The 21,499-nt window shown below is 39.1% G+C and overlaps 1 protein-coding gene and 1 pseudogene across 1 annotated transcript in view; one reads left to right on the forward strand and one right to left on the reverse strand.

The window, feature by feature from the left end:
- Nucleotides 1-6,868: 6,868 nt before the first annotated feature.
- LOC134384978 (elongation factor 1-alpha 1-like) lies at nucleotides 6,869-8,458 on the reverse strand (annotated as a pseudogene).
- Nucleotides 8,459-16,734: 8,276 nt separating this feature from the next.
- Nucleotides 16,735-21,499, forward strand: part of RLF (RLF zinc finger) — a 70,901-nt gene continuing 66,136 nt past the window's right edge. Inside the window, exon 1 of the mRNA XM_063106350.1 lies at nucleotides 16,735-16,972. Within this exon, the coding sequence (XP_062962420.1) occupies nucleotides 16,736-16,972 (237 nt within the window). The 5' untranslated portion in view covers nucleotide 16,735. The remainder of the gene's footprint in view (nucleotides 16,973-21,499) is intronic.

Here is a 21,499-nt window from a genome sequence, read left to right on the forward strand (position 1 = left end):
ATTTTTATTTGCTAAATCTGGCAATCTTAGTTAGAGAGACTATGACTAAGCTTCCTTTAATTCTTCTAATCAATGCCTGGGTCATCTGAAATACTATAACTCAGGACTTCCCTGTACACACTGGGCTTTCAGTTCTTCCTATATTAAGCTCTATCCACCCCACATCTCTGCTCAAAAGGTACAGGGCATGCCCCTGTCCGGTCTTACTTTCTGTGCAACACCTTTTCTCCACCCTTAGCCTGCACATACTGTTTTTGCTCCCCTTCAGACAACTATCAGAGTGTTAGCAGCACACAGTTTAGTATACAGCTAGAGAGTTTGGTTTACCAAATAGTTCGTGTATTTTTTTCTTGTAGTACTCATAAAAGAGATAAAGCAGCCTTATCAATTCTCCAGGAAGCTTTGCTTTTTATTATGTGCCAGTAGTCTGTATACTCACAGCACTTTTTTTATTCTGTTACCACTGTTCTTACCTTCTTATATTGAAAGCTATCTGTTTGATATGTTTTGTTGTGGAATTATCTCCAGGATAGCACGTTAAGTTTTAAAAAAATAAAAGGCAAAGAGGAGAACTAGAGTAAAGAGAGAGTAAAACTATCACATACAAAGGTACCATATACATATACTATGTACAATAGAATATCTCTGAAAGGTTGTAAAATAAGCTGTTTTCAGTAGTTGCTTTCAAGGAGGAAAACCATAGGACCAACGGACAGGGGTGGGGGTGGAGACAATTTTACTATCTATTCCTTTACATAGATTTTTAAAAATTACTTACATATTTTAATTATTCAAGAATATTTAATTTTTTAAAGGTAAAATTATCTGTTTATGTGTGTGTCTCCCTTGCTGGACAGTAAGCCGCTGCTTGAGGTCAAGAACCATATCTATTTCAATTTGTATTCCAAGAGCCAAGCACTGTGTCCAGGTCAGAGATATAGATCTGGGCTCACGCTCACGTGAGTTGTCTCTCTCTCTCTCTCATTTCCCCCCACTGATTCATCTCTGTTGCTATTACAGATAGCATTCAAATTAAATTTCAAATTCAATTATTACTTTAATTAATTTAAATAAAAGTTATTTGAAAAATAAAACCAATGAAACTAATGGAATTTTCAAAAATCAATTCTATTGAGGTATAATTTATATCCAGTGAAACACTCATTTAAGTGTACAGTTTGATGAATTTTGACAAATGTATATATCCATGTAATAATTACCACAATTAAGATATACAACATTTCTTTCACCCTAGAAGGTTGCATATACCCTTTCTCAATCAATTTCTATGCCCACCATGTCCACTGGCAACCATTTAGTAGTCACATTATTGTCTATGAATATATTTTCAATATATTTAATTAAATATATTTATTAACATAATGTCTATATTTTATAATTAAAACAGAAAAGCAAAGGACTCCCTATAAAAAGTGCATAGCTTGAAAATATTCTTGTTCTAATCCATTTTTTCTGACTCTCTTTTATTAGATAATAAGTTTGTCATGCTGCATAAGAAAGGAGAGTGGAAAGGCTGCCTTATTTTCTACCAAAAAAACAGCAGTAGCCATTTATTGAGCAAGTATATGTATCAGACACCATATTAGCACATTACATGAATCTGCTTTCTCATTTGATCCTCACAGCAACCCTGAAAGGTGGTCACTTATTATTATCTCCATTTTACATGTGACTCAGAAATAGCCCTGACCTCACCTATGGTTAGCACAAATGTATCAAACATTTAACAATATTATAAATCTTCAAGCACTGAACAACCCACCACAAGCTTAAATAGCCGTAAAGGCAGGCTTTCAGCCAGGACCCCCCTCCAATTCTCAGAAATAATTGGAACTCCCACTGTCACTCTGCTGCTCCAGGGTTGCTGACCTTGCCAGTGTCTGCGCTACCCTGTCCTAGACCACTAATCTTTTCATCCGTGGCCCACTGCTATGCTGGGGCCAACTTCCCCAGGGTTGATCTGGAGCCTTCCTCTCTTTCAGGTGTGTTTAGGAGCTCAAAGATCCTCAAACAGTCCTGGGGGTCAGTCATTTGTCCTAGAAACAAAAGCCCTCTAGGGGGCAGTGTCGATCAACTCCTTGGGCCCACCTAACAGGTACCCTCTGCCCAAGTTAAAATCTATACACATAAAGGATAAAGGCTGAGGCTCAGAGAAGTTAAAAACCTTGGTCAAGATTACCAGCTAGTCAGCAGCAGGGCTAGGATTCAATCTCAGTCTGTCTGACTCCAGAACAACGACTTCTTTTCATTCTGTTGGGCTATCTTCCTGACCATTCATTAGACTGGAGAGAAAAGGACATTGACAGTAAATAGTAATTAAATAAATTATGTGGAGCACCTACTCTATGCCATGCACTAATCTATGAAGTGAACAAAAGAGAAAAGAAACCACTTGGGAGAAGCAGTATACTTTGGAGAGAGCCAGGTCTAAGTGAAAGCAGAGAAGCAATTGAGAATATATGGGATTTTGCTAATGACAGACCATGAATTCTATGCATTATAACCCGTTCAATCACCCACGCATTCAGCAAATATTCATGCTTACTATCGCCTGATACTGTGCTAGGTGTTAAAATACAGTGGGGAACAAACAGACATGAACACGGTCTGCACAGTCTAGCAGGGAATTAGACAAATAAATGGATACTTAAATATATAATTGTAGATTTTGGTAAGTGCTCTAAAGGAAAAAAGAATAGGATGCTAGAAGAGGGAAAATCAAGGGACTTACTTTAAGTGAAGGGCCTGGAAGATTGAGAAGGAACTAAACAAGTGAAGAAAGTTCCAGAGAGAGAGAAAAGCAAGTACAAAGGCCCTCAAGTGAAAAGAAAAAAAAAAAAAAAATTAGGGCTTGAGGGGGTGAAGAAAGGCCCATGTAACCGGGGGCCACTCTGCCATGAATGGATGATACTATTCCATAATTCCATTTAGTGAAAACAGGAGAGAGTTCCAGGAAGAGGTGACAAGTTGACCAGACACAAAGGCAGGAAAATGTTTAGACTGGGGGTTAGGGTAGCAACATGTTTGGGGAGCTAGCAAGGAACTCTGGTACCCTTAGGACTAGCAGGTGATAAAGCTGATTGGTTGGACTTAAAAGGCAGGCTGAAGATTTTTGATTCTATTTGAAGCAAGAACAGGCTGAACAATTTTAATCAATGGAGTGAAACTTATGAAGATGAATCTCAGGGGGTAAGGGAGTGAACCAGAATCAGGGATAACTGTTGAGAAGCTCTTGCAAAAGTCCAAGCAAGAGAAAAGTAGGACTTGTGTAAGGGCGGTGGTACTGTAAAGGCATAAAGAAATCCTCCCTTAAATCCAACAAATATAAAATCCCCTAAAGGGCAGAGCAAAGAAGTGCTCTCCAAGGTGAATCTCTGGCAGGAAGGGAAAGGCTGTAAGAGCGTCTGTGAGATTTTTGAGTTTCTATCTCCTTTGGGGGTTCTCTGACTTTGCACCCTCAAACCTTCATCAAAACACAGCAACAAAGCGTCCTGGGGAACAATCAGAAAGCTCTTGGGGTCTCAGTGAGGTGACAAAATGCGGTTCTGGAGCACATACACTCCTCCTCCCTCACCTGACAGCTACTCTCACCTTCGAGTTCTTCTCCCGGTAGAGGACATTATGCTGGGGTATCTATATAACAGGCATGGATAAGCAGAAATGGGGCAGAAGATTTCCTGAGGACAAATTGATAGAACTTGTAATCTGATCTGATCAGATTTTCAGGAAGAGAAAGAGAGGGAATAGAAAATAACTGTGAGACAAGCCTGGGTGTTGGAACCATGGTGATTTAAGATCTTCTAGCTCCATTTTCACCGATTCTGCCCTCCCTAAGCAACCTTCTGGTGCTAATTTTGTTTCCCAAGCTGACTTTTCTATAGGGATGCCATTATATTTCTTAGGGTAAATTAGTAAACTGGGCTCTTGTGACTTAATCACCACCTACGTGAAATGGTAGAATCAAGTTCTTGAACTTGTAAATCAGAAATTCTAGCCTAATCACCTCCTTTCATGATTCACAGCATAGGTCTGTCCTCTGATCATTTTGTCACTCCCAGAACAAAATCATGAAAATAGAGGGCTTCCACAGTCAGTATGTGTGGAGGGTCTACAATAAGAGCCACTAAAGTTATCCTCTGGAACTGAACCTTGTAGAATTAGTGGTAATAACTTCCGTTATTATTGAGTGCTTCGTATGTGTCTGGCCCTGATCTAGGCACTTTGGATGCGTCTCATTAGATCTCACAACATTCCTGTGAGATAGAAGCTATTATGCGCATCTCAAGTTGAAGAATCTGAGGCTCAAAGAATTTACCAGCACCATGCTCTAACCAACTAAATAACTGGCCAGCCCTCAAAGAAATGAAAGAGTCTAAAGGCACACAACGCACAAGCAGTTGGAGCTGCAATACAAACATGACAAACTTGACCCCAGGACACTCTGGTTTTTACTGATATTGGAAAAAACTTACCATGACCATAGTAGGTGTCCACAATGTTTCTTTTTCTTTTTTTTTTTTTTCTTTTTTTTGACTCTGAGTAGATGAATCTTCAAAATTTAACTACCCTGGGGCTTCACTTGTAAATGTCTGACTGATGGTGTAATGAAAAATACCGTGTTCAATCAAGGAGAACTGGGAGTATCCACAGAACTGGAATATAACTAAAGAAAGTTGCAATTAATTCTAGAAAAGAGCTCTCACAAAAAAGAAAGCAAGAAGGAAGAAAGGAAGGAAGGAAAAGAAAGTTGCAATTACATTAACTGTATTGTATCTTTTGAGAAAAAACGAATACAAAACCCAGGACTTGTTTTATTCATGATGTATTTTCAGCCCGTAGGATAGTGCCTGAAACATAGTAGTCTGTCAATGAATATTTGTTGAGCAGATGAATGGATGCCACTCAATGCTGCCCAGCAATCTTCCTGCACATGCCTTGTATGTGTTCTTTCCTGTCTCACTCTGGAACAATTCTAGCAAAGTTTTTTCTCTCTCCACAAAAGCGCAACATTGCCTCTCTCCCTGCATCTCAGCTGATGACTTTATCTCATATTTTGTGGAGTAAAAAGAGACTCAAGCAATGACTCCCAGATCTCCCACTGCTGAATCTACACACCTGACCACATCTGCACCCACCGTCTAGATTTCCTCCTGTCGAAATAAAAATGCGTCTCTAACTTCTACCTGACACCAAACTTCTTGTATTTGAGATGCCATCCCCTCTTGCCTTCTCAAGGACTTTTCTCCTGCAGTTCCCTCTCTCCCCTTTTCTGCATTACTGTATATTTTTTCTCTGCTTTTCTGTATCAGTTCCATACACATACAACCATGGTCTAGACCTATCTTTAAGTATTATTTTCAAAATTTCATATCCCCCAAAATGGCAAAGCTCCACTTTTATTCTCTTCTTTCACGGAAAAACTTCTTAAAGGGGTTAACTTCCCCTCCCCCCACACACTTTAAAAAAATTTCCTTATCTCACATCCATTCTTCAACCCTCTCCAATCAGGCTTCCATACCCAAGACCCACAAAAACTTCTCTGGTTGAGATTATCAACCATACCCATGATGTCATATCACATGATTACTTTTGTGTCCTCATCTTACCCAGACTCTTGTCAGCAGTCTACACAGTTGACCGTCCTCTTCTTCCTGCCACTTTCTTCTTTTGTCTTGAGGAACATCACACTCTTCTGATTTTCTCTCTACCTCTGCTGGATTCCTCTCAACATTCTTGCTGCCCGGATCCTACTCTTCTGACATCTCTATGTTGGAGTGATCCTGGATCTTCTTCCCTTTTCTTTCCTTTTCTTTCCTTTTTTGGTGGCTGGCTCATATGCGATCTGAACCCATAACCTCGGTGTTATGCTAGCTGCGCTCTAACCAGCTGAGCTCACTGGTCATCCCTTCTTCTTCCTTTTTCTGTTTTGAGGTTGCAAATTGTTGGCTCATCAGCCATATCAAATTCAGAGATGGGTGTTACTTGGCCTTCAGTTTTTAAAAATAAAGAACTGTGTTAAAAAATAAAACACCTGGATTTCCAATTTTTCTTGTAGAACTAGAAGATCTAGCAAAATGGGATCTGCATTCTCATGTGGCAATAATTTTCTGGAGCTGAGTACCTGCTGCCTGGTTCCTTTTTCAGTCAGTTCACTCCTTCCAAACATCTTATATCCAGCTTGCTTCACTTATTTAGGTTCCCTGACTAAGGAATGCAGCAATATCAGTTTGTTGCCCTTGATTTATACTTTCTCTAGGTGATCTCATCCAGTCCTATTCGAATACCATGAGGTTTTAAAATTTCTTCTTTTGTTTAACAAATATGGGTGCCCATAGTATGTCAGGAACTACTGTACCAGATACTAGGGATACTGCAGTGAATAAAGCTAGTCATCCTACTTTCGAAGAATTTACCTTCTAGTGAGGGGAGATACACAAAACAGTGATAATTTAAAGCCAAATAATATGAAAAGAGAGCAAGGGGATAGAGAAGGTGCTTTTAGATAGGGTCATCAATGAAATAAAAAAAGGAAGGGTCTCCCCAGGCAGAGGGAACAGTAGGTGCAAAAGTCATGGGGCTTGTTTGTCTTAAGAATGGCAAGGCCAATGTGGCTAGAGCCCAGTGAGTGAGATGAAGTGGTGAGAAGTGAGTTTATTTTTTTAATTTATTTTTTATTTTTTATTTTTTTTTAATTTTATTTTTTTTCTCATTAAACTCTGTTTTAATGGGTCTCAAAATTCTGTGACAGATTTTTGGTCAAGTTGTTTCCATTAAAAAGTACTGATTTTTTAAAAACTAATAACTTAAAACTGCCACACACACACACAAAAAAATGGTCCACAAAACATTCTCCTTTCCTTCTGAAGGTTTTACGATGCATTGTTATCATTAACCAGTCTTTTACTATTAAACTTAAATGGCCAATTGTGATAAACAGTTCTGAGACCGTTCTTCCACCACTGATTAAGACTGGGGTGGCAGGTATTAGGGATAATATTCATTTAGCCTTCTGAGCTTTCTGGGCAGACTTGGTGACCTTGCCAGCTCCAGCAGCCTTCTTGTCCACTGCTTTGATGACACCCACAGCAACTGTCTGTCTCATATCACGAACAGCAAAACGACCCAGAGGAGGATAGTCAGAGAAGCTTTCAACACACATGGGCTTGTCAGGAACCATATCAACTATGGCAGCATCACCAGATTTCAAGAATTTAGGGCCATCTTCCAGCTTCTTACCAGAATGCCGATCGATCTTTTCCTTCAGCTCAGCAAACTTGCAAGCAATGTGAGCTGCGTGACAATCCAGTACAGGGGCATAACCAGCACTGATTTGGCCTGGATGATTCAGGATAATCACCTGAGCAGTGAAGCCAGCTGCTTCCATTGGTGGGTCATTTTTGCTGTCACCAGCAACATTGCCGCGACGAACATCTTTGACAGACACATTCTTAACATTGAAGCCCACGCTGTCTCCAGGAAGAGCTTCACTCAAAGCTCCATGGTGCATTTCAACAGACTTTACTTCAGTTGTAACGTTAACTGGAGCGAAGGTGACCACCATGCCAGGTTTGAGAACACCGGTCTCTACTCGGCCCACAGGGACAGTACCAATACCACCAATTTTGTAGACATCCTGGAGGGGCAGACGCAAGGGTTTGTCAGTTGGACGAGTTGGTGGCAAGATGCAATCCAGAGCTTCAAGCAGTGTAGTTCCACTGGCATTGCCATCTTTACGGGTGACTTTCCATCCTTTAAACCAAGGCATATTAGCGCTTGGCTCCAGCATGTTGTCACCATTCCAACCAGAAATTGGCACAAATGCTACTGTGTCAGGGTTGTAGCCAATTTTCTTAATGTAGGTGCTGACTTCCTTAACAATTTCCTCATATCTCTTTTGGCTGTAGGGTGGCTCAGTAGAATCCATTTTGTTAACGCGGACAATCAGTTGTTTCACACCCAGTGTGTAAGCCAGAAGAGCATGCTCACGGGTCTGCCCATGCTTGGAAATACCAGCTTCAAACTCACCAACACCAGCAGCAACAATCAGGACAGCACAGTCAGCCTGTGATGTGCCTGTAATCATGTTTTTGATAAAGTCTCTGTGTCCTGGGGCATCGATAATAGTCACGTAATATTTGCTGGTCTCAAATTTCCACAGGGAGATATCAATGGTGATACCACCCTCACGTTCAGCTTTCAGTTTATCCAAGACCCAGGCATATTGGAGGAGCCCTTTCCCATCTCAGCAGCCTCCTTCTCAAACTTTTCAATAGTTCTTTTGTCGATTCCACCACATTTGTAGATCAGATGGCCAGTAGTAGTGGACTTGCCCTAATCTACGTGTCCAATGACGACGATGTTAATATGAGTCTTTTCCTTTCCCATTTTGGCTTTGACTTAGCGGTGGTTTTCACAACACCTGTATTCTGGCGGCAAACCCGTTGCGAACAAGCGAGTTTATTTTTTTAAATTATTTAGTTTTGTGGTGGCTGGCCAGTACAAGGATTAAACCCTGGACTTTGGTGTTACTAGCACCACACTCTAACCAATGGAGGTCAACAGCCAGCCTGAGGAGTGAGTTTAGAGAGGTATCAGGGGCTTTGTGCGGGTAGGACTTTGTGGGCTCTGGTAAAGATTTTTGCATCTTATTCCCGGAGTGATGAGAAACCATTGTAATATTTTGAGCAGGGAGAGTAAAGCAATCTGAATTATGTTTTAAAAGGATTAATGTGGCGATTGTGTGAATGACTGACTTCAGGAGAGCCAGAAATGAAATAGGTAGTCCACTAAAAAGGTTATTTCTTAAATTTGGATGGAACCTGGCAGGTTAGCTCAGTTGATTAGAGCACTGTATTGATAATACCAAGGTCAAGATAACCCCATACCAGCCAGCTGCCAAAAAAAAAAAAAAAAAAAAAAAAGAAGAAAGAAAGAAAGAAAAAGATTTTAGATGGGAGGTGTTAGTGAAGGGTACTGGGGGGTAGAGCTGGAAGAAGTGGGAAGGGATCAGATTTGGGAATATATTTTCAATCAAGAGCTTGGATTGGATATGGAGTGTGAGAAAGAATGGGGTTGAGTACAACTCCAAAGTTTTTTGCTTAAGCAACTAAATGAATAGAAGTGTCTTTCCCGGGAGAGCAGCAAATTGGAAATGTTTCAAATGAGATTCCATTAGATATCCAAAAGGAGATAGTTAGCAGGCAGAGATGCAGGGCAGTGGTGATAGTTAAACAGGCTCGCTCTTATTATCATAAGGTCTGGGAGCAAGAGCACAAATGGAGGCTCACATACGATCTGTCTAAATACTTAGAAGTTGTAACTGAGCTAACAACACACTGTTTGATAAAATAAGTTCATCCTCCTTGTTAAATATACCTTTACAACAATAAAATTTTAAAAACATTGTAAAGCTGTGATTTTTATGACTGAATGTTTGAAAATATCAAAGATGACTGAATTTAATTATTATTGTGCATGTCTGGGTGTTTTATACTTGGGCCAGGGATGTTTAGATAAATTACAAATTATATACATAATTAATATATTAGTTTATATTTTTTCCATACAATTAATTTTTCTTGCCTTAGCAAAATCACTAGTTATGTCGTTACAATAAATTTTTTTCACATAGTTTGTGTCTACTGACAATAACAAGCTCAAAAGGATTAAAAATAAAATGTAGTTGTATTTAATGTGCACAAAATTTGAACATATTTTCATAAAAGTAAAAAATGTAAAATGTCAAAAACTATTTTTCATGTTTTCAAAAAAGTTATTTTTGTCTTAAAACATTCAAATTACCTATGAAAATTGAAAGGTCAAATACAAAATATAAAAACATCAAAATTTTAAATCAAAATTATATAAATAATACTGGAGATTTAAATTTAACAACCGTTAATTTAGTCTTGTTAAATATTTTATATGAATAAAGTTATTCCCAGTGCTAGCAATCATTGTCCGTCTATTAAAAATGTAAATGTTCAGCCTCACTCTTCACTCATGTTACATCTAGACAAATATTTGTATGTATTGCTGAAGATTTTGTAATATTAACCAATTCCTATTACCCTTACTATACATATATAGTAAACTGTTGTGAATACTGTGCTAACTCATCAGTTGTTTCTGAACCATAAAAAAAGGAACATTTGCCACTACCAGGAAACAATACTTGGCTATGCAAGAAAATTGCATTTGAATAGTCTGAGAGGAAGGGTATGACAAGTTAATTTGTGTTTTTTCCCACCGAAGTTCTTCTGCTGTTTAAATTCTCTCTGCATGGCACTTCAAAAGCAGTGCCCATTTCTCTTAAATGATGTCTTCTGAAGACTGATACTGCCCTACAGGCAAGAGGGGCCTTGCCCTGGGTCCCACGTCCCAAGTGGCATAACCCCAAACCTTTAAGGCATTAGGATGCAGTTGCCTTTCATTTTTAAAAAATTGTGGCAAAGGGCTGGCTGGTTGGCTCACTTGGGAGAGCACGGTGCTGGTAACACTAAGGTGAAGGGTTTGGATCCCCACACCAGCCAGCTGCCAAAAAATAAATTGCGGTAAAATATGCATAATGTAAAGCTTACTACTTTAACTATTTTTAAGTATACAGTTCAGTGGCATTAAGTTGATTCACATCGTTGTGCAACCATCACTGCCCTCTATCTACAGAATTTTTTTCATTTTCCTAGGCTAAAACTCAATAACCATTAAAGAGTAACTAACTTCCATGCCTTTCTCCTCCCCAGATCCCGGCAATCACTATTCTACTCATTTTACTTTCTGTGTCTGTGATTTTTTTTTTTCTTTTCTTTGATGGCTGGCTGATACAGAGATAGAACCTTTGATCTTGGCATTATAAGCACCATGCTCTAACCAGCTGAGCTAACCAGCCAGCTCCATGTCTATGAATTTGACTACTCTAGGTACCTCATATAAGTGGAATCATACAATATTTCTCTCTTTGTGACTGGCGTATTTCACTTAGCATAATGTCTTCAAGGTTCATTAATGTTGTAGCATGTGTCAGAACTTCCTTCTGTTTTAAAGCTGTGTAATATTCTGCTGTATGTATACATCACATTTTGCTTATCCATTCATTCATTGACAGACATTTGGGTTGTTTCCACCTTTAGGTATTATGAATAACAGTACTGTGAACATGGATGTATAAGTATTTGTTCAAGTCCCTGCTTTAAATGCCTTTCAGTTTTGAGGACACAGAGCAAGAGATGTGATGAAAAGGTTCCATAAAGCCTGAATAGTGGTAGTTATGAAAGCAAATATCTATGGTTGTATTTCATGCTGAGTGCTGCATCTTGAACTATGGGGTGCCTATGTACTTTTTTTCCCCACTGTCTCTATCTCGCCTTTCTTAGCTATTCTGAAGTAACCAAATAAATAGTTGTATATGTAGCCCTTTACATCTTTCTCTTGCTCATCTACATATACAAACAAATATACATTGAAAGCTTTTTAAATATTTATTTATACAAAAATTCTGTTATAGTTTATACATTTATTTGCAACTTGCTTTCATACATCATGTACATCCAACATCTGCTTCATTGCTCATAAAAAACATGTAATGTGTGCTAGAATTGGCATCTATTCTTACTCCCAAATTATTTTTTAAATTTTATTTAAAAGTTGTTATTACTATATTTATCATTACACAGTATAATCATTTTTTGTGGCCCTTTACCAATTTCTCGCTAACTGCCCCAGCTTCCCACCTCTGGTGGCCTCAGATCCATTCTCTCCTTTTGAAAGTTCAACGAATTATTATGATTGTTGTATCTTTCTTTATTTTTTTTGTTTATTTTTTTTTCAGCTCCCACATCTGAGTGATGATATGTGGTGTTTTTCTGTGCCTGGCTTATTTCACTTAACATAATTTTCTTTAAGTTCATCCATGTTGCCATGTATGGCAGTATTTCATTCCTTTTATGGTATAGAAGCATTCCATTGTGTATATATGTCACATTTTCTTTTTTATTTTTTTTTTATTATTTTTTTTTTTTAAAGATGACCGGTAAGGGGATCTTAACCCTTGACTTGGTGTTGTCAGCACCACGCTCAGCCAGTGAGCGAACCGACCATCCGTATATGGGATCCGAACCCGGGGCCTTGGTGTTATCAGCACCGCACTCTCCCGAGTGAGCCACGGGCCGGCCCCTATGTCACATTTTCTTGATCCAGTCATCTATTGTACATTTAGGTTGGTTGCAACTCTTAGCTATTGTAAATAGAGGTGCAATAAACATTGGGAGTGCAGGTATCCCTTTGACATGATGATTTCTATTCCTCTGGGAATACACGGAACACTGGGATTGCTGGAGGAAACTCCATACTGTTTTCCATAATAGCTGCATTAATTTACAGTCCCACCAACAGTGTAGGAGGATTCCCCTTTCTCTACATCCTTGCCAGCATCTGTTATTTGTTATACTCTGTCTTTTTGATAATGGTCAGTCTAACTGGGGTGAGATGCTATCTCAATGTGGTTTTAATTTGTGTTTCCCTGATGCTCAGTGATGTTGAGCATTTTTCATGGATCTGCTGGCCATTTTTATATCTTCCTTTGGAAAATGCTTATTCAGCTCCTTTGCCCAGGGATGCAAGAATGGTTCAACATATGCAAGTCCATAAATTGATGCCCTTTATTTCTTCCTCTTGCCTGATTGCTCTGGATAGTATTTCTAATACTATGTTAAATAGGAGTGGTGAGAGTGAGTATCCTTGTCTTGTTCCTGTTATTAAGGGAAAATTGTCGTTCTTTGCAGATGACATGATCCTATTTATAGAAAACCCTAAAGACTACCAAAAAACTCTTAGAGTTGATAAATGATTTCAGTAGAGTTGCAGGATACAAAATCAGTAGCATTTTTACGCTCCAATAACGAACCAATAGAAAAAGAATCAAGAGAGCAAGCCCATTTACAATAGTCACCAAAAAAACAAACAAAAAAACCAGGAATAAATTTAACCTAGGAGGTGAAAAACCTCTACAATGAGAACTATAGATCACTGCTGAAAGAAATTAAAGAGGACACAAAAGATGGGAAGACATTCCACACTCTTGGATTGGTACTACCCTTCAACCTCTTTTCTATCTACACCCGCTGCTACACTCACTCAGTCCTAATATGATTTATATACCATTTATATACTTATGACCATTAATACCACTCTTATCCCAGGCAAGAGAGGCCCTGCCCTGGGTCCCACACTTTAGAGGGCACTTAGAAATGAGAAAGAGAAGGGAGAATAAGAAAAGAAATCAAGAAAAAAATACCAGGAGAGTGTGGAGACTTGGAAACCAAGTGGAATTAAATTCTGGGGAATGATCAACAGTGCAAATACTGCTAAGAGACTGAGTAAACAATGATTGAGAACTTACCATGGGACACAGCAAAAGTGGAAGTCATTGGTGACGTTAAAATGAGTAGTTTCAGTGAGTGGTGGAGATGAGAGCCTGATTGAATAGGGTTCAAGAGAGAGTGAGAGGAAAGTATGTGGAAACAGATGATATGGTGCTCTGTAGATACATTTGTATGTTTGTTTGTTTCTTTAGTAAAAGGAAGCAAAGAAGTGGGATGGAAGCTAGAGGAGAATGTGATCGAGTCAAGGGAGTTTTTTTTTTTTTCTTTTTCTTTTTTTGGTATAATAATGGGAATGTAACAACTGATGGCTCTACAGCTTCAGTCCTGCCCTGTCTGAAGCTCCAAAATCATATACCCAAGTGCCTATCTGGCATTTCCATTTGGACGTCTCAAAGGAAAATCAAACTTAACCTGTCCCAAACAGAACTCTTGGTTCTCCCCTACTCTCTCCTCAATCTTTCTTTCCTAAGTCTTCATTTTCTCCATAAGTATCATTGCCAACCATTCAAACCAAAAGCCATTCCAAATTTTTCCATTTTTCTCACTCCTCAGAAACAACACATCACCCTGTTGGTTCTACTTCCAAAGTACATCTTTAACCTCTTCACTTTAGTCATCTAGACTACTGCAATAGCTCCCCTGCTTTCATTCTTGCCTCCTACTACCTATTCTGCATATAGCAGTATCTTAGTTCATTTCTGTTATTTATAACAGAATACCTGAAACTGGGTAATTTATAAAGAAATGAAATTCATTTCTTACAGTTTTGGAGGCTGGGAAGACTGTGGTTCAGGGGCTTATCTGGTAAGGGCCCTCTTCTGGGCAGGGACTCTCTACAGGGTCTCACAGCAATGCAGGATATCAAATGGCAAGAATGGCAAGAGCTAGAGATCTTACCTTCTCACTCACTCTCCTTATAAAGCCATCAGAACCATTCCCATGACAACCCATTAACTCCATTAATAGATCAATCCATTCATTAGGGTAAAGTCCTCACGAGCCAATGACCTCTTAAAGGACTCACCTTCCACCACCAAATTGGGGGTTAAGTTCCAACATGAGCTTGGGGGAACATTCAAACCATGGTCAACAACAAGAGTGTAAATCAGGTGATATTACACCTTCACTTATAGTTTTCTAGTGGTTACTTGGTACACTTTAAATCCCACTGCTTACCTTGAGCTATTACCTTGAGCTATTCTATATGATATGACCTTTTCATCTTCTTCAATCTCATGCCCACCTCTTTCCCTCTCCTACACCATACTCCAGACATTCTGGTTTAAACCTGATTATTTGTACTGAAAAGAAACAAAAAAGAATATAGAATATTATTACCAACAACCATGTGCCTACCACCCATATCTAATACATTAATACCTAGCTACATTTGACCATTAAAATGTAAACTACACATTCTCCGCTAAATTTCTATTATCTGGGAAAGTTCTCAGCACATAATAGATGCTTAAAGCATCTGGTATAATTGATTGAATGAATGTTTGCTTCAGATTAAAAAAATAAATAAAACATTACGGATACAGCAAATGCTCCTTACACCTCCCTCCCTTACTCTTTCCTCAAGGGAACCTCTTCTAAAGGTGATATATGTCATTCCTATGCTGTCCCTTGTTTTAATAATTTTATTACTTGAGCATTTGTTTTCTAAGTTTTAAAAGTTTATACTATGGAATAGTACATCCTATATCCCTTGCAACTTGCTTTTTATTATGCTTTATGTCTATTATGTTGACATATGAAATTTTAATTCCTTCTCTTACTGGCTATATAATATTGCAATGTGTGAATATACCATAATTTGTTTATCCATCTCTTACTGTTGAACATTTAGATCGTTTCTAATTGTTTTTAACTAAAAATAGTGCTGCAATGAATATGAACAACATAATAGTTAAGAGGTCAGATTCTGGAGGCAGACTACCTGGGATTGAATTCCAGGCACCATCACTCATTAGTTGTGTCACTTTTGGCAAGTGACTTAGCTTCTCTGTGCCCTAGTTTCCTAAATTGTAAAATGAAGGTAATAACAGTAACTTTGTATGATATTGTTAGTAGAATTAAATGAGTTAATATACGTTAAGGACTTAGAAAAGTGCTTGGCACATATTAAATCCCAGTGAATATTGACTACAACTATTATTACTCTTATTATTAGGAATTACAGGACATGTGCATTTCCAATTTTAAGTATTACAAATTCTTCTCCTAAGTGATATACCAATTTATATTTCCACCAGCAGTATGTAAGTTCCATTTTCCTAAATCCTAATACATCATACTAATTTAAAATTTCTGCCAATCTGATGGATATAAAATTATATCTCATTGCTGTTTTACCTGTACTTTGTAATAGTTAAGTATCCTTTCCTGGGTTTATTGGCCATTCAGTTTTTTATTTATTTATTTATTTGGTGAACTGCCTCTTTATATCCTTTATCTACTTTTCTATTGGACTGTTTGCTTTTCTCCTTTTGATTTTGGGAACTGTTTCGGATACTAATCCAAACAATGGTTATATGTGTGGTGAATATCATTTAGTCTTTGGCTTGTCTTTGTGTGCCATCTTTTTTAACATCTGCTATTACAGAAGTAACATATTTTAATGCAGTCATATCTAACAATATTTTTCCCTATGGTTTGTGCTTTCTGGGTCTTATTTAAGAAATTCTTCCCTACTTTGATATCATAAAGCTATTTTATATTTTCCGAAAAATGTCTGGAGGTCTTTAATCCATCTGGGCTTTATTTTCGAATATGGTTTGAAGTAGAAATCTAATTTTATTTTTTTCTCTTTTGGAAAAAAGGTCTCAACGTCATTTATTGAAAAGTTGATCTTTTCCCCCACTGACTGGTAATGCCATCTCTGTCATAAACCAAGTTCCCTTGTAGTTAGTCTTCATTTCGGCCTCACGGCTTTGCTTCTTATTTTCCTTCCACTGGGAATGCTTTTCTCTAGGCTCCTCTCAGGGATAACCTTCCTCTCGTTCTTCAGATCGCAGCTCAAATGTCATCCCCCTCATGTCTAGATTATCTGTCTGCATTTCCGGCTCCGGGACGCCATGAATCTAGAGGGTCTCGAAAAACAGGTGAGTACGAGCCTTTGGACAGTTGTTACTAGGCTGTTGCTAGGGCGGCTGTTGCTAGGGCGGCCGTTGCGGAGGCCGTCAAGAGGAGTGGCACTCGGAGTCCTAATGATGAAATCAGGCGGGCGCCGGCGTCGCCAGAAAGTGTGTCATCAGGCGCGGGCGCCTGGGGGCGGGGCCAAGGCTCAGTCACGTGGCTTGGTTGCCTACGCGCTGCTGGGCCGTGGGAAGATGGCGGACGGAAAGGGAGACGCCGCCGCTGCTGCCGGGGCCGGGGCTGAGGCTCCGGCAGTGGCCGGAGCCGGAGACCGAGCCGAGACTGATTCCATGGCTCGGGGCCATCGCCCCGTATCTCCTGCGCCGGGAGCCCTGGGACTGCGACCTTGTCTGTGGCAGCTGGAGACAGAGCTGAGGGAGCAGGAGGTGTCGGAGGTCTCATCTTTGAACTATTGCCGGAGCTTCTGCCAGGTGAGGGGCTTGCTGGCTGGCTGAGGGCTGCGGGGCGGGGAGGCCAGGGGAAGAGGCCCCGGATCTGTTGCAGCAGCCGGGGCCGGACTGAAAGGCGCCACCTCTGTGTCTCGCCGCGCCCCCGGGCTGGGAAGGCCCAGCTCGGAAGCTCCACCGCTGGCCCCCCTCCGCCACTGCCCGACTTTAGCCACCGCCGGGGCGGGTTGCACTGGGCTAGACAGAGAGGCTGAAGGGCGCCGGCGGCTCCCTGGAAGGGTCGTGCCCTGTCCCCGTTGCCTGTGTCCCGGCCCGGGTGGTTGAAGCGCCACTGCCCCCTGAGGGACTGATTGCTCGTTCCTGCCGGGAGATCCTTTTTTTGAGTAGAGTGCAGATATCCTAACTGGAAATCCTGGGTTTTTCTGAATAAGCCGGAGAGGTGTGTTGGGTTCAGAGATTTATGTTTGGAGTCAAAGTCTTCTGGGCCCCTAAAAGGTATGACAGTTGGCTTTGAAAGGCATCCAAGGCTTTCTGATTAGGGATCGCGGAGCCAGTTGTTTTGTTTTTGCCTTTTTTTTTTTTTTTTGACGTTTAAGCCGTTCTTTTGCCTTTTCTATATTACTTTGGAGATTGCGCTACCAGGAATGAAGCTGGTGAGCTTTGTAGTAGCGATTAGGGTCTTTGAGTAGAAGAGAATAGGGAGAGAGATGTACAATGTGTCCTCTTCTGGCAGTCGTATCATCCTTTCTGTACCATAGTGGTCCTAACCTAACACATGTTTATTTATGGATGTGTTTAGTTTCCATGGTAACTCCGAGATTTTTCTCAATGTTTTCAAGTCTTTTACAAATGTAAATATTTGCCATTATTATTTCTATTTCTTAACGTTTGTTATCAAGTTTGGAACCACCCTGTGCTCCTCACGTGGTGTACCTTAGAGAATGCAAAATAATCGTAGTATGTTGGCACTTGGACACTTAGTGAGTAGTCGAGCGTGCTGAGTAAATCGCGGTGTTCCAGAGTTATAATTTTGGGAAGCAGTTTGCTCTCTTGATCCGAAGCAGAATCAAGAATTGACTTGCTTGATTGCTTTTCTTCTTCTCTCCTGAGCCAGAGCACCTCATTTCTTTGAGTGGAATTCTGTTCTTGCTAATATTTTCTGTACATTGTATCACTCCAGTTTTTGTGGTACGATCTGCAGCATTTCCCTGCACTATTACATGTTAAAGTGTAATTGTTCTCTGCTTCCTTGCTAGTAATGATTGTTGTTATTTAATACACTCATTTATTAACTTTTACTGACCCCATAGGATGGTGCCAATGCTAAGAAAACATTAATAAGACACAGCACTTACCCTTGATGAGTTTACAGTTGATGGGAGGTGGTAGAAGTGACAGTATTTCCAGTGCAGTTTTGGTAATGATGGAAAAGGTGGTGTTGTAGAGACAGTGGTGAGGAGAGAGCCTTTATGGTACATCCTAGTGGGAAAGACAGTTAAGGAGTAAAAAATGAAAGGATAATTGTAGATTGTAATATGTGCTCAGAAAGAAGTAACTGGAAGAGGCCATTTTAGATAGGGTAGGCCCTATGGCTGAAAGGATGAAAATGAGTCGTTTGAAGGTCTGGGAGGGAAGAGCAATCCAATGCCAAAAGTAGAGATGAGAAGGGACACAGAATGCTATGAGAAAAGGGGGAGTTAATGGACAAGGCAGAGGGCAGGAAAACAACCGTGGGTTTTGGGTAAGTTGTCTCCCTTGAAAGATAAGAATGAATGTAGCCTGTCGGATTGAAGCTTGTCAGAGGATGCCATGTATATGAGGGGTGTTCAAAAAGTTCATGGAAAGATTCTTACTATCTCTTAATTCCATTTTTCCACGAACTTTTTGAAGTACCTGTGTATGTGTTCCGCTTTATGTGTAGTGTGTGCAGTTCCAGTTTCCTTTTAACGGAATGTTCTAATGTCTTGAGTATTGGTGATACCTAGAGATGTGAGGGCCCAGAAGAATTTTTGAAAGAAAGTTCTTTTGTAATTTGTCTTTTCTATGAAGTTTTTGTTTTGTTTTGTTTTTCCTGAAATTTTTCCAAAAATGTTTTTTGGAATAATAAATAAAAACAGGTGTTTCTGTATGTTGGAATGGAAAGCACATTTGATTGGGAGTTAGTTGGGTCCTAATTGTGACTACCACTTCTTAGCTAATAACCTTGGGCATACCATGACTGTGAAATTGTGTCTTGTTTTCTGACCTTTTTCTCCTTATAATGGTTTATACAAACAGTAGAGTAGAAAATTTATGAACAGCTCTTCACAACATTTTTCATAATATTTTTGTCACATTTTTTTCCAGTAGCCTGGATAAAATCAACTATGTTCTTGATTGCCAGATACAGAAAAAAAATTAAAAAGTTTATGGCAAATCAGGAAAATTTTCGCCATCAATTTGAATAGCTCTTGGGTTCACATTTGAAAGGCAGAATGAGATTTATTCATCCACTTAAGGAATACTGTGTGACTAAGTGCTGAAGGTAGGAACCTAGTTAAGATAGGATTTCTGTGCTGTAGGAGAGAAGCACATAATATGTAAAGAAAGGTAGTAAGCATTTATTGCATTATCATAAATCCCTGACCTGTACTCATAGAATGCTTAACTATCACAAATGTATTTTCATCAGGTGTTTAGTTAGAAATGTCCTAGAAACTTAGATTGTACCAAGTAGATCCCTTCTGCAACATACTGGGACTGTGTTCTCTCCATCTCTTGCAGCCCTTAAAAGAAATGGTCGGAATTGCATCAAATCAAGAAATAAACTAACGTATGAGTGAACAGAGAAGCTTGTTTCATTCTGGGCATGTTTTCAATTTTCATGAGTTTTGAAGATGATAAAATGAAACTCCAGAAGTAATAGTTACTAAGAAAATGATACTTAGATCAAATTGTATATTCAGTGAAAATTTGTATTCAGTGACTGTGGGATGTAGGGACTTTTTTTTTTTTTTTTTTTTTTTTCTTTCCTTCAGTTCCTTTTCTGAAAACATTGTCTGCCAGACAGTGTGGATAAGATTAACTTCAGAAAACAGTCTTTTTTTGTTTTGCTGAAAAATTGATGATGTCTTCTCAAGTTTTTGCTTTATTTTGGGAACCGAGATTTCTAAAGTTTTACAACTGGCAGCTCTATTTGTAACAAAAGTTTTGAAGACTTTTTAAATACATTTCATTAACAAACTTAAAATTACTGGGTGAATGATTATGCTTTGAGAATACCAGGCAAAGTGATTTTATCTGAGACACTTTTAGGGTCTAGTAACTAAGAGTGACTTTGTGGATTTTTCATGGTTAAAATAAGTAGTGCATATATTTCAGATTTTTCCTGGATTAGTGATTGAGTACAGGGGCTCTGAGTCAGATGGGCCATACTGGCTTTACCATTTAAACTAGCTGCATGACCTTGGGTATGCTGTTTTCTTTAAATCTTAATTTATTCATTTGCAAGTAGAATAATAGTACCACTTATTGTTCTGTATGTAAATGTATTGTTGTGAGGACTGAATAAGACAATCTATTACAAACAATGCCTCTGGAATTGTTTTAGTTATCCAGTTTTCTTAGGTTTGAAATAAAAAAAATCTTCACAATCTTGGCCCCACTGCTTCTTAGCTCTTACCTAGTCAATCACATCACCCTAATCCTACTCTTACTGGTATTTAGTGGTTCTTTACCTGGAGTCCTTGCACAAAAGTGTGATCTCAGTTATTCCTGTGATTAAAATTTTGCCTGTGAGTTTCCAAGTGCATTATTTTGGGGAAGGTGATTTTATTTTCATTTGATTCTTTGAGGTCCAAGACACATATTAGGCTTTCAGTAAATATTTACCAACTGATTGATCTCTAAAAGGCAGAGAATTGCTACTTTAACAAGCTCTCTGGTCATCAAGCATTCTTGTCTTTCTCTTTCATTGTGCTGTTCTATCATTTTCTTTTTTTTTTTTAAAGATGACCGGTAAGGGGATCTTAACCCTTGACTTGGTGTTGTCAGCACCACGCTCAGCCAGTGAGCGAACCGGCCATCCGTATATAGGATCCGAACCCGGGGCCTTGGTGTTATCAGCACCGCACTCTACCGAGTGAGCCACGGGCCGGCCCTGTTCTATCATTTTCTGCATGGCAAATTTTCTTTCTTTAGAGCCCAGTGCAAATGTCATCTCTGTGAAGCTTTTCCGATTTCACCAGGTAGATTTCCTCTTTTTTTTTTTTTTTATGCTGTACATGCATATAGTTTTAACTCTTATTTTTCTTGCTGTCACTGTCTTAGTTTAGGCTTTCTTCTGTTGCAGTGACCTTTTCACTAATCTCTCTTACCTTCTGACTGTCTTTATCTACATTCCATCTTTGTATTCTTTCTAAATTGTGAATATAGTCTTTTTAATCACTTTATTCTCTAAAATACTTCAATGGTTTCTTTTCCCAAAGGCAAGATAAAGTTCAGATTTATTAGCCTGGCATACAAAACCTTTTAGAATCAGAACTCCCAACTCCTACCTTTTCTGCCTCATTT

This window comes from Cynocephalus volans, chromosome 8, assembly GCF_027409185.1.
Source record: "Cynocephalus volans isolate mCynVol1 chromosome 8, mCynVol1.pri, whole genome shotgun sequence".
Classification (NCBI taxonomy): domain Eukaryota; kingdom Metazoa; phylum Chordata; class Mammalia; order Dermoptera; family Cynocephalidae; genus Cynocephalus; species Cynocephalus volans.